Source organism: Heterodontus francisci, unplaced genomic scaffold, assembly GCF_036365525.1.
Source record: "Heterodontus francisci isolate sHetFra1 unplaced genomic scaffold, sHetFra1.hap1 HAP1_SCAFFOLD_772, whole genome shotgun sequence".
In the NCBI taxonomy this organism is placed as follows: domain Eukaryota; kingdom Metazoa; phylum Chordata; class Chondrichthyes; order Heterodontiformes; family Heterodontidae; genus Heterodontus; species Heterodontus francisci.
Window position 1 is genome coordinate 189346 of NW_027141483.1, and position 12992 is coordinate 202337.

General features: G+C 57.4%; 1 protein-coding gene across 1 annotated transcript in view; it reads right to left on the reverse strand.

The window, feature by feature from the left end:
- The window catches only part of LOC137363813 (arginine-glutamic acid dipeptide repeats protein-like), a 116058-nt gene extending 108246 nt beyond the window's left edge, over positions 1 to 7812 (reverse strand). The window contains 6 exon segments of the mRNA XM_068027369.1: positions 42 to 824; positions 826 to 1379; positions 1933 to 2046; positions 2759 to 2923; positions 3264 to 3430; positions 7121 to 7812. Coding sequence (XP_067883470.1) covers positions 42 to 824; positions 826 to 1379; positions 1933 to 2046; positions 2759 to 2923; positions 3264 to 3338 — 1691 coding nt within the window. The 5' untranslated portion in view covers positions 3339 to 3430; positions 7121 to 7812.
- Positions 7813 to 12992: the final 5180 nt, after the last annotated feature.

Consider the following 12992-nt stretch of genomic DNA (forward strand, 5'->3'; position numbering starts at 1 on the left):
GCTCCCCCGGGATAGGGGTTGGTGATGTCGGAGACTCCTACCTGGCCGACTGACTGGCGTGACTGGCAGTATCCACCACCTTGGGCTCGGGCGAGGGGCTTCGGGCCGGGGGCGGCGGGGGGCTCTCGGCCTCCTCCTGCCGCTCCGCCGCGGCGGCCTCGTCCTTGGCCTTGAGGGGGGCGCCTCCGGCTGGCGGCTTGAATGAGGCCGGGGGAGCGGCAGCGGAGGTGGGGGACGGGCCCGGCGGGAAAGGGAAGGAGGCCACGTGCGAGGGCGCGGCTGGGTGGGAGTAGGCCGAGGGCCCCGCGGGGGGCTGGGCCGGGCTGAGGTAGGCCGGGTGGGCGGAGGAGGAGGCGGCCAAGGGCTGGGGTGCGTAGCCCGGGGCTGGGTAGGACTTGGCAGAGGAGGAGGGAGAGGAGGAGGAGGAGGAGGTGGAGGGGATGGAAGTGGAGGAGGAGGAGGGCGGCGGGGCCCCGCTTGGAGCCTGCTGGGGGTAGGCCCCTGCCTGGCCAGCGGAGGCCGGCCCGCGCCCCAGGCCCGAGGCCTGGTGGGCGGCGAGGGGCGGGTGCCCGTAGGCCGGCTGCCGGGAGGGCGTGTAGGAGGGCTGGGCCGGGGCCACTTGGCGCCCGTAGGCCGGGGGCGGGCTCCAGGCAGTCGGGCCGCTGGTGAAATTTAGCGGGGGGGCCGGCGCGGAGGCCGGGAACGGGTAGTGGGGGCCGGCCTGCGTGGAGATGGAGGGGGAGGAGGAGGAGGAGGGGGGCGGAGGGAGTGTGAAGTGGGCCTGGCTGAGGCCCGGGTTGGACGGGGCCAGGAGCTGGCTACGGGGGGGGGCTCTGGCCCTGTCCTAGGCCCGAGGTGGGGGCCGTCGCCGGGGGGGGCCCGGCAGTCGCCGGGGTCTGGCCCGCCGGCTGCAGGGCTGGAGCCTGGGCCTGGCCGGGGCCCGGCGGCCCGCCGAGGGGCTTGAGGGCAGGCGGAGGGGGAAGGTGAGCATAGCCGGCCGGCTGTGGGGCCTGCGGCCGGGCCGGGGGCGCGTAGGCCTGCGGAGGTCGGGGCGCCTGGGGCTCGGGCAGGGACGGGGCCGGCGGCTCGGGCGAGAGGCCCTCGGCCGGAGGGGGCGGCAGCTGCTGCTGCTGCTGCCTCCGCGGCCGGGCCTCGAGGCCGCCGGGAGGGGGAGGGTGAGGGGGAGGGCTGCGGGCCGGAAGAGGGAACTGCGAGGCGGAGGAGTCGGTGTCACTGTCCAGGCCGCCCGGGCTGGCGATACTTGGCGAGGTGCTGAGGTTGTCCTGATCAATGTCCCGTGGGTCACTGCAGACATCGTCGTTGAGGCTGTTACTGTCCAGGCTGTCGAGGTCGGAGGGCGACCGAGGCTGGAGGAAATCCTACAGAGAGGGAGGGAGAAAAGGGGCAAAGCGAATTAGACTGAGCCGCACTCTTTCCCCACAACCCCCCGTCAAACACTCCCAGGACACGGGGGTTTGGTACAGAGTAAAACTCCCTCGACGCTGTCCCCCATAAAATGCAATTGAACTCCGAGTGACCTCGGGTTGCACTTCCTGGTCGCAATACCTGGTGGGGGGGGGGGGGGGGCGGAGGGGGAAGGGGAACAGACTGGCATGAAGAACAAAAACGTGGTTAGATGTGGAGTAAAGCTCCCTCTACACTGTCCCCCATCAAATGCAATTGAACTCTAAGTGACCTCGGGTTGCACTTCCTGGTTGAAATACCTGGGGTGGGGGGCAGGGGAACAGACTGGCCAGAAAAAAAAAACGGGGTCAGATGCGGAGTAAAGCTCCCTCTACACTGTCCCCCATCAAATGCAATTGAACTCTAAGTGACCTCGGGTTGCACTTCCTGGTTGAAATACCCGGGGGGGGGGGCAGGGGAACAGGCTGGCCAGAAAAAAAACGGGGTCAGATACAGAGTGAAGCTCACCCGCATTTTGGCTTTCTTGTGTTTGCCACGCTCTGCCCGGTCATCGTCTGACGGGGGCCTTTCCCGTTGCCGCTTGTTGAGATTCAGCTCCAGAGCCCCATCAACTTGCTGCATCTAGAAAAGAACCAATTGCGTCAACCTCACAAAAGAACCGCCATCTTGTGGCCCCTGGGGACCAGGCCTTACTTTAACACAGCGGAGGGGAGAGAGGGAGAGAGAGAGAGGCGGAGAGGTTTAGGGAGGGAATTCCAGAGCTCGGGGCCCCAGGCGTCTGAGGGCACGGCCGCCAATGGCGGAGCGATGGGAATCGGGGGATGGGCAAGAGGCCGGAATCGAAGGAGGGCAGAGATCTCGGAGGGTCGTAGGGGGCTGGAGGAGGTTACGGAGATAGGGAGGGTTGTAGGGGGCTGGAGGAGGGTACAGAGATAGGGAGGGTTGTCGGGGGCTGGAGGAGGTTACAGAGATAGGGAGGGTTGTCGGGGGCTGGAGGAGGTTACAGAGATAGGGAGGGTTGTCGGGGCTGGTGGAGGATACAGAGATAGGGAGGGTTGTAGGGAGCTGGAGGAGGTTACAGAGATAGGGAGGGTTGTAGGGGCTGGAGGAGGTTGCAGAGACCGCACCCTTTCACCCCACGACCCCGCCAACCGACCCCTGACCCCAAACCCCGCTGCCCCATCACCGCATGCCGAACCACCGCCCCCCCCACCCCACAGCGGCTCCGCCCATCCCCCTCCGTTGGCACCCATGGCCCCAACAGCCACAACCATGCCCCGCCCCAACCTTTGACCCACCGCCCCCCTCTCCCCCCGTGACCTTGACCTCTGACCTTCAGCGGCGGCTTGACCTGTTCGCCCTTGCTGTCATTGCTCGAGGTGCTGACGGCTCCCGGCGATACGCGGCCCCTGGATCTGGCCTCCTCGCTGGACCGGGACGATGTCCGGGGCTCGGGGCTGGACGTCACTTTGCTCCAGGCCGCACGGAGACCGGGGATCTGAGGGGGAGCAAAGATATCAGCTGCGTCATTCAGTGTAGAGGGAGCTTTACTCTGTATCTAACCCCCGTGCTGTACCTGTCCTGGGAGTGTTTGATGGGGGAATAGCACTGTCAGCTGAACTTCGTTGCTGCAACCAGCGCTCAGCAATCCAATCAGGCAGCAGCCAACCACGTGCTGTGCCTGCCCTGGGAGTGCTCGATGGTGACATTGTAGAGGGAATGGGGACAGCAAGCTAATGGAGTTTTACGTCTCTGCTATCAGGGGTCTCTTGCCCGCGGTGAGTTGTGAAGCTGAAACCCACATTACGTACTGAGCCCCTAAGCGCAGGAGTACTCACCAAATCTTTCTTCCTCATTTTCACGCTCTCCATCTGGAGTGGCCCATCCTCCTCTCCCCGGCTTGCCTTGAACATGGGCAGCTCCCGTCGGGCGTCGGCTCCGTCCCGCGATCCCGCTCAGGCCTCAGCTCGCCGAGCCGCCCATGAATCAGCGACTGAGGGTCTGCCTGGAGGAGCGAGGGGGAAGGAGGTTAAGAGGCTGAGGCGGCTGGGTTTCCGACAAGGAGGGGGAGCTGGGGGAATATGAGGGAGAACTTTTTTTCACGCAGTAGGTGGTAACGACCTGGAGTTCGCTGACTGGGTCTGCGGCAGGTGGTGGGGGAACCAACACGAGGGAAAAACATACTTGACCTCGTCCTCACCAATCTGCCCGCCGCAGACGCATCTGTCCATGACTGTATTGGTAGGAGTGACCATCGCACAGTCCTTGTGGAGAGGAAGTCCCGCCTTCACTTTGAGGATACCCTCCATCGTGTTGTGTGGCACTACCAACGTGCTAAATGGGATAGATTTCGAACAGATCAAGCAATGCAAAACTGGGCATCCATGAGGCGCTGTGGGCCATCAGCAGCAGCAGAATTGGACTCAACCACAATCTGTAACCTCATGGCCCGGCATATCCCCCACTCTACCATTACCATCAAGCCAGGAGACCAACCCTGGTTCAATGAAGAGTGCAGGAGGGCATGCCAGGAGCAGCACCAGGCATACCTCGAAATGAGGTGTCAACCTGGTGAAGCTACAACCCGGGACTACTTGCGTGCCAAACTGCGTAAGTAGCATGCGATAGACAGAGCTATACGATCCCATAACCAACGGATCAGATCTAAGCTCTGCAGTCCTGCCACATCCAGCCGTGAATGGTGGCGGACAATTAAGCAACTAACTGGAGGAGGTGGCTCCACAAATATCCCCATCCTCAATGATGGGGGGAGCCCAGCACATCAGTGCGAAAGATAAGGCCTTTGCAACAATCTTCAGCCAATCTGATTCACTCCGCGGGATATCAAGAAACGGCGGAAGGCACTGGATACTGCAAAGGCGATGGGCCCTGACAATATTCTGGCAATAGTACTGAAGACCTGTGCTCCAGAATTTGCCGCGCCCCTAGCCAAGCTGTTCCAGTACAGCTACAACACTGGCATCAACCCTGAAATGTGGAAAATTGCCCAGGTATGTCCTGTACACAAAAAGCAGGACAAGTCCAACCCGGCCAATTACCGCCCCATCAGTCTACTCTCAATCATCAGTAAAGTGATGGAAGGTGTCATCGATAGTGCCATCAAGCAGCACTTGCTCAGCAATAACCTGCTCAGTGACGCCCAGTTTTGGGTTCCGCCAGGGCCACTCAGCTCCTGACCTCATTACAGCCTTGGTTCAAACATGGACAAAAGAGCTGAACTCAAGAGGTGAGGTGAGAGTGACTGCCCTTGACATCAAGGCAACATTTGACCGAGTATGGCATCAGGGAGTGAGGATGTTCGCTGATGATTGCACAATGTTCAGCACCATTCGCGACTCCTCAGATACTGAAGCAGTCCCTGTAGGAATGCAGCAAGACCTGGACAATATCCAGGCTTGGGCTGATAAGTGGCAAGTAACATTCGCACCACACAAGTGCCAGGCAATGACCATCTCCAACAAGAGAGAATCTAACCATCTCCCCTTGACATTCAATGGCATTACCATCACTGAATCCCCCACTATCAACATCCTAGGGGCTACCATTGACCAGAAAATGAACTGGAGTAGCCATATAAATACCGTGGCTACAAGAGCAGGTCAGAGGCTGGGAATCCTGCGGCGGGTAACTCACCTCCTGACTCCCCAAAGCCTGTCCACCATCTACAAGACACAAGTCAGGAGTGTGATGGAATACTCTCCACTTGCCTGGATGGGTGCAGCTCCAACAACACTCAAGAAGCTCGACACCATCCGGACAAAGCAACCCGCTTGATGGGCACCCCATCTACAAACATTCACTCCCTCCACCATCGACGCACAGTGGCAGCAGTGTGTACCATCTACAAGATGCACTGCAGCAACGCACCAAGGCTCCTTAGACAGCACCTTCCAAACCCGTGACCTCTACCACCTAGAAGGACGAGAGCAGCAGACACAATGGGAACACCTTCACGAACAAGTGCCCGTCCAAGCCACACACCATCCTGACTTGGGACTATATCGGCCGTTCCTCCACTGTCGCTGGGTCAAACGCCCTTCCTAACAGCACTGTGGGTGTACTTACCCCACATGGACTGCAACGGTTCAAGAAGGCAGCTCACCACCACCTTCTCCAGGGGCAATTAGGGATGGGGCAATAAATGCTGTCCAGTCATCCCTGGGTTAGGGAGGGGGGGGGGGTGGTGAATCAGCCCAGGTTCCTGTTCCTGACCCTTGTCAAACGTCCCTCTGACTTTCTCCCAAGAATAGATGGAGAGCCGACTGCCATCTGTCCCCTGGCGCCGCACCCCACAGTCAAATAGCCCGATGGCACCCAGAACCCCATCGTCACTCGACCGTCCCTCCCTCTGCCACTGCTCCTCGTAGTTGTCCAGACACCCCTCCCCTCGCCCTCCCCTGCTCACAGAGACACCGGAGTGGAGGAGCGGGGGAGGGAGAGGGAAAGAAGAGTGGGAGGGAGGGAGTGAGGTGGGGGGGGGCGGGGAGACTGACGGGGGCAGGATGAGGGAGAGGGAGAGGGAGAAGGGGAGCAAGGGGGTGGGAATGGGAGAGGAGGGCGGAGGGAGAGGAGAGGGAGGGAGGGTGAATGGGAGCAAGGGAGAGGAATAGAGGGGGAGGGGAGAAAGAGGGAAGTGGAGAGAGGGAGAGAAGGGGGAGGGGGGAAAGGAAGGGGAGAGAGAGAGAGACAGGGAGAGAGAGAGAGAGACAGAGACGGAGAGATGGTGAAAGAGGGAGAGAGAGAGAGATAGAGAGACTGAGGGAGAGATAGAGACAGTGAAAGGAGAGAGAGAGAGAGACAGAGAGAGAGAGAGAGACAGAGCGAGAGAGAGACAGAGAGGGGGAGAGACAGTGAAAGAGGGAGAGAGAGAGAGACAGAGTGACAGAGAAGAAGAGAGAGAGAGAGAGAGAGACAGAGAGAGAGAGAGACAGAGATAGACAGAGAAAGAAGGACAGTGAGAGAGAGAGCGAGACAGAGAGAGAGAGAGACAGAGCGAGAGAGAGAGAGAGAGAGAGAGAGCCACAGCGACAGAGTGACAGAGAGAGGGAGAGAGAGATAGTGAAAGAGGGAGAGAGAGAGATAGAGAGAGATAGAGAGAGACAGAGAGAGAGAGAGAAAGAGGGACAGTGAGAGAGGGAGACGGAGAGAGAGATAGAGAGACTGAGGGAGAGATAGAGACAGTGAAAGGAGAGAGAGAGAGACAGAGAGAGAGAGAAAGAGGGACAGTGAGAGAGGGAGACGGAGAGAGAGACTGAGGGAGAGAATAGAGACAGTGAAAGGAGAGAGAGTGAGAGAGACGGCGAGAGAGGGAGAAAGGGAAAGAGAGAGAGAGAGACAGAGCGAGAGGGGGAGAAACGGAGGGAGAGAAAAAGGATTAAATTAAAACAATTCAGCGTCTGCTCTTCTTCTCCCCCCCCCCCCCCCCCCCCCCCCCCCCCCCCTCTCCTCCCCTCCCTCTCTCCCTCTCTCCACCTTCACAACGGGAGAAATATGAAGTCAACTGACATCACGGTCGGCCCGAGTGCTGGTGGGGGTTTCTGTGGGGAGGGAGGGATGGAGAGAGAGAGAGAGAGAGAGATAGAGACAGCCATCCCCCCACCCCCTCCTCCCTCCGACTGCCACCCTGCAACTCCTGAGACAAACATTGGCCCCCACTTGGAAATCTGATCCTTACCCGCTGCTGAATTAATCCTTTGTTTTGTGGTGTTCTCTCTCTCGCTCTCTCTCTCTCTCTCTCTGTCTGTGTGTCTTTAAATCGTCGAGTCTAATCCTTTGTTGTTAACTGACTAAATGGAAAGAGAGAGATACGGTCCTGGGGCCAGTTAAACCTGGCTCGGTCTTGATGGGAGTAGGAGGAGAATTGGTTTAGAGGGGAGGTGGGTAGATATGAGGTGGGGAGACAGCGCGGATATACAAACCAAACGGAGGACAAGGGAGGGAGGGATTGGGACAGACACTGGGGTGGGGGGGGGGGGGTGGTGTGGGAGCTGCGGCCGGGTTACAGATTGTTGCAGTTTGACACTCAGGTTCCCTGGGAAGAAAGGAGGGGATTAAAGAAAAAAACGGAGGGAGGGAGGGAGGGAGGGATGGCGGAGGGCGGGATAAGAGGGCGTCACGCACGTATTGGGCTACGGAGGGAGAGAGAGGGGGAGCCCGTCCGCGCGCGGGACGACAAGAGAGAGAGGCAGGACTCGGGGAGCCGAGGAGAGGAGGGGTGTGTGTGTGTGTGTGTGATTGTGTGTGTGGGGATGTCCCGGTGAGCACCTCCTTCTCCCCTCTCTCCCGTCGACCCCCCCCCCCTCCCTCCCTCCCTCCCGCCAGCGCAGTACCTCGACCCGAGTGGAAAGCCAGAGGGAGTCAGGAGTAGGAGGCTGGGAGACGCCAGGCAAAAAGGCGGCCTGGATTCCTGAGAGGATCTGGGGCCTGGTGTGTGTATGTGTGGAGGGGGGGGGGGGGGTGGGAAGGGTGGTTGGGCTGGAGGGGTGGAAGAAATGGGATCACTGGACAGGGATCAGGAGCAGGAACCCGGGCTGATTCACCCCCGCTCCCTAACCCAGGGGTCACCGGACAGGGATCAGCAGCAGGAACCCGGGCTGATTCACCCCCGCTCCCTATCCCAGGGGTCACCGGACAGGGATCAGGAGCAGGAACCCGGGCTGATTCACCCCCGCTCCCTAACCCAGGGGTCACCGGACAGGGATCAGGAGACAGAGACGATCTCGAGGACGGAGAGTTTGACCGAAACAAAATGGCCGCCTCTTGACATCACGCAGGCCGCAGGCTTCAGATTTGAGCCAATATGGCGGGGTGGGGAACGGGTTGGACCCGGAGACCGCGCACAGGAAGAGGCTGCGATGGGGGGGGGGGGGGGGGGGGGGGCCACGAGGCGAAGCCTGAGGGGACCCCGCCGCAGATGTAAATCCGCAAGAGCATCGGGAAGCGAGCCGGATTCCGGAAGGCTCCATTTCAGGCCTTGGGCCCAGCTCAACTGCACGCAGCCTGGCCTCTGAATTAAACCGGCCACGGTTGGGCTCCTCCTTGCCCCCTGTTGCTAGGCGATGGCAGAGGGAGAGAAAGGGGGCGAGGCTTGAGTACGCGTGCACTCCAAAGCGGATCCGCCCCCCCCCACAGTCCCCAACCTCCCTTCACCACCAAAACCCTGCCCGGGCCCAGGATAATAGAAATCTGAAACCCTCAGGTCTGCTTACTTACTGCTCAGTAGGATGGACAGAGAGAGAGAGACAAAGAGAGAGTGGGAGAGAGAGAGACAGAGAGAGAGACAGAAAGAGAGCGAGACAGAGAAACAGAGAGTAACAGAGCGGGAGAGAAACCGAGACAGAGAGGGAGACAGACAGAGAGAAAAACAGAGAGAGAGAGAGAGTGAGACAGAGAGAGAGGCAGAAAGAGAGAGAGAGAGAAACAGAGAGAAGGAGAGGGAGACAGAGAGAGACAGAAAGAGAGACAGACAGAGAGTAAAAGAGAGGGAGACAGAGACAGAGAGAGAGAGAGAAAGAGAGAGAGAGAGAGACAGAGAGAGAGACAGAGAGAGAGACAGAAAGAGAGCGAGACAGAGAAACAGAGAGTAACAGAGCGGGAGACAGAGAGAGAGAGAAACCGAGACAGAGAGGGAGTGAGACAGACAGAAAGAAAAACAGAGAGAGAGAGAGAGAGTGAGACAGAGAGAGAGAGGCAGAAAGAGAGAGAGAGAAGGAGAGGGAGACAGAGAGAGATAGACAGAGAAACAGAGAGTAAAAGAGGGAGACAGAGACAGAGAGAGAAACAGAGAGAGAGACACAGAGAGAGAGAGAGAGAGAGAGACAGAGTGTAACAGAGAGGGAGACAGAGAGAGAGAGGGAGAGAGACAGAAAGAGAGCGAGACAGAGAAACAGAGAGTAACAGAGTGGGAGACAGAGAGAGAGAGAAACCGAGACAGAGAGAGAGTGAGACAGACAGAGAGAAAAACAGAGAGAGAGTGAGACAGAGAGAGAGAGAGAAACAGAGAGAGGAGAGGGAGACAGAGAGAGACAGACAGAGAAACAGAGTAAAAGAGAGGGAGACAGAGACAGAGAGACAGACAGAGAGAGAGAAACACAGAGAGAGAGAGACAGAGTGTAACAGAGAGGGAGACAGAGAGAGAGAGAGACAGAGAGACGGACAGACAGAGACAGAGGGAGGCAGAGAGAGAGACAGAGAGAGAGAGACAGAGAAACAGACTGTAATAGAGAGGGAGACAGAGAGAGAGAAACAGAGACAGAGAGGTGGACACAGAGACAGAGAGAGGGAGGTAGAGAGAGAGACAGAGAGAGAGGGAGGCAGAAAGAGAGACAAAGAGAGAAAGAGACAGAGAGAGAGAGAGATGCAGAAGCAGAGAGGGAGAGACAGAGAAACAGAGAGTAACAGAGGGGGAGACAGAGAGAGAGAGAAACAGAGAGGGAGACAGAAAGAGAGAAACGGGGACAGAGAGAGAAAGGGTCAGAGAGAGAGAAACGGAGACAGAGAGAGAGAGAGAAAGAGAGTGAGAGAAGGGGAGAGGGAGAGAGAGACAGAGAGAGAGAGTGAGGGAGTGACAGCGAGATAGAGAGGGGGGACAGAGTGACAAAAACAGGAAGGGACAAAGAGAGACAGAGACACAGAGAAGGAGAGACAGAGAGAGAAATAGAGACCAAGACAGAGAGACTGACGGAGGGAGAGATGGAGTAAGACAAAAGGTGAGAGAAAGACAATGACAAAGAGAGAAGAGAGCCAGACAGTCAGACACAGACACCAGTCAGTGTAGAGATATCACCCTGACAGAGAGAGGACACTGAGAGACACCAGTCAGTGTAGAGATATCACCCTGAGAGAGAGGGGACTGAGAGACACCAGTCAGTGTACAGATATCATCCTGAGGGAGAGGAGACTGAGAGACACCAGTCAGTGTACAGATATCACCCTGAGAGAGAGGGGGACTGAGAGACACCAGTCAGTGTACAGATATCACCCTGAGAGAGAGGGGACTGAGAGACATCAGTCAGTGTACAGATATCACCCTGAGGGAGAGGAGACTGAGAGACACCAGTCAGTGTACAGATATCACCCTGAGAGAGAGGGGGGACTCAGAGACACCAGTCAGTGTACAGATATCACCCTGAGAGAGAGGGACTGAGAGACACCAGTCAGTGTTCAGATATCACTCTGAGAGAGAGGGACTGAGAGACACCAGTCAGTGTACAGATATCACCCTGAGAGAGAGGGACTGAGACACCAGTCAGTGTACAGATATCACCCTGAGAGAGAGAGGACAGAGAGACACCAGTCAATGTACAGATATCACCCTGAGAGAGAGGGACTGAGAGACACCAGTCAGTGTACAGATATCACTCTGAGAGAGAGGGGACTGAGAGACACCAGTCAGTGTACAGATATCACCCTGAGAGAGAGGGACTGAGAGACACCAGTCAGTGTACAGATATCACTCTGAGAGAGAGGGGACTGAGAGACACCAGTCAGTGTACAGATATCACCCTGAGAGAGAGGGACTGAGAGACACCAGTCAGTGTACAGATATCACCCTGAGAGAGAGGGGACTGAGAGACACCAGTCAGTGTACAGATATCACCCTGAGAGAGAGGGACTGAGAGACACCAGTCAGTGTACAGATATCACTCTGAGAGAGAGGGGACTGAGAGACACCAGTCAGTGTACAGATATCACCCTGAGAGAGAGGGACTGAGAGACACCAGTCAGTGTACAGATATCACCCTGAGAGAGAGGGGACTGAGAGACACCAGTCAGTGTACAGATATCACCCTGAGAGAGAGGGACTGAGAGACACCAGTCAGTGTACAGATATCACCCTGAGAGAGAGGGGACTGGGAGACACCAGTCAGTGAACAGATATCACCCTGAGAGACACCAGTCAGTGTACAGATATCACCCTGAGAGAGAGGGGACTGAGAGACACCAGTCAGTGTACAGATATCACCCTGAGAGAATGAGACTGAGAGACACCAGTCAGTGTACAGATATCACCCTGAGAGAGAGGGGACTGAGAGACACCAGTCAGTGTACAGATATCACTCTGAGAGAGAGGGACTGAGAGACACCAGTCAGTGTACAGTTATCACTCTGAGAGAGAGGGACTGAGAGACACCAGTCAGTGTATAGATATCACCCTGAGAGAGAGGGACTGAGAGACACCAGTCAGTGTACAGATATCACCCTGAGAGAATGAGACTGAGAGACACCAGTCAGTGTACAGATATCACCCTGAGAGAGAGGGGACTGAGAGACACCAGTCAGTGTACAGATATCACTCTGAGAGAGAGGGACTGAGAGACACCAGTCAGTGTACAGATATCACTCTGAGAGAGAGGGACTGAGAGACACCAGTCAGTGTACAGATATCACCCTGAGAGAGAGGGACTGAGAGACACCAGTCAGTGTACAGATATCACTCTGAGAGAGAGGGACTGAGAGACACCAGTCAGTGTACAGATATCACCCTGAGAGAGAGGGACTGAGAGACACCAGTCAGTGTACAGATATCACCCTGAGAGAGAGGGACTGAGACACCAGTCTGCTTTTCGATTCTGCCGAGCAAGCGCAGGTAAACCCGCACTTCCCCACATTAAACTGCAGTTGCCACCTGCTTGCCCACTCACTTAACCTGTCTATATGGCTATACAGTAGCACCTCCGCCCCGTCTCGGTCGATCGACTGCGGAAACCCTCGTCCGTTGTCGTTGTCACCTCCAGACTTGACGATTCCCGCGCTCTCCGGTCCCGCTCTCCCGCATTCCACCCTCCAGAAACTACCGCTCCTCCCGAATCCTGCTGCTGCTATTCGCCCCCTGTGTGTTAACTCGCAGCCAGTCCTGTTGCCCCTCATTGCCCTCCCTGTGCTCGCTGACCTACACTGGCTCCCCAGATCCGGCAACTCCTCGATTTTAAAGTTCACATTCTTGTTTTCCTGGCCTCCTCCCGATCTCTGTGACCTCCTCCATCCCCGGCAACCCTCCCTATCCCCCGATTCCCATCGCTCCGCCATTATCTTCAGCTGCCTCGGGCCCTGAGCTCTGGAATTCCCTCCCTAAACCTCTCCGCCTCTCTCTCTCCTCCTTTAAGACGCTTCTCAAAACCGACCTCGTTGTCCGAGGTCTCGGTCACCTGTCCCTAACTCCTCCTCACGCTACTTGGTGCGAAATTTCTGTCCGATTTACTCTCCTGTGAAAACCCCGTGGTGTTTTACTGCGGGTAAGGTGATAGATGAATGAAAGTTGTTGTTGTACATCACACTGTGGAGCTCTCTGCTCAAGATGTGTCTCACATGCGTGAGCACTGACACGGGAGGTCCGCTGACAGACAAGTAAAGCTATTGGGTAGATGTCACAACCCCGAGCGTGACGCTCCACGTGTGTCACTACCCCGAGGCGTGACGCTCCACGTGTGTCACTACCCCCGAGGCGTGACGCTCCACGTGTGTCACTACCCCCGAGGCGTGACGTTCCACGTGTGTCACTACCCCGAGAGTGACGCTCCAGATGTGTCACGCAGTTTGCTTTCCCA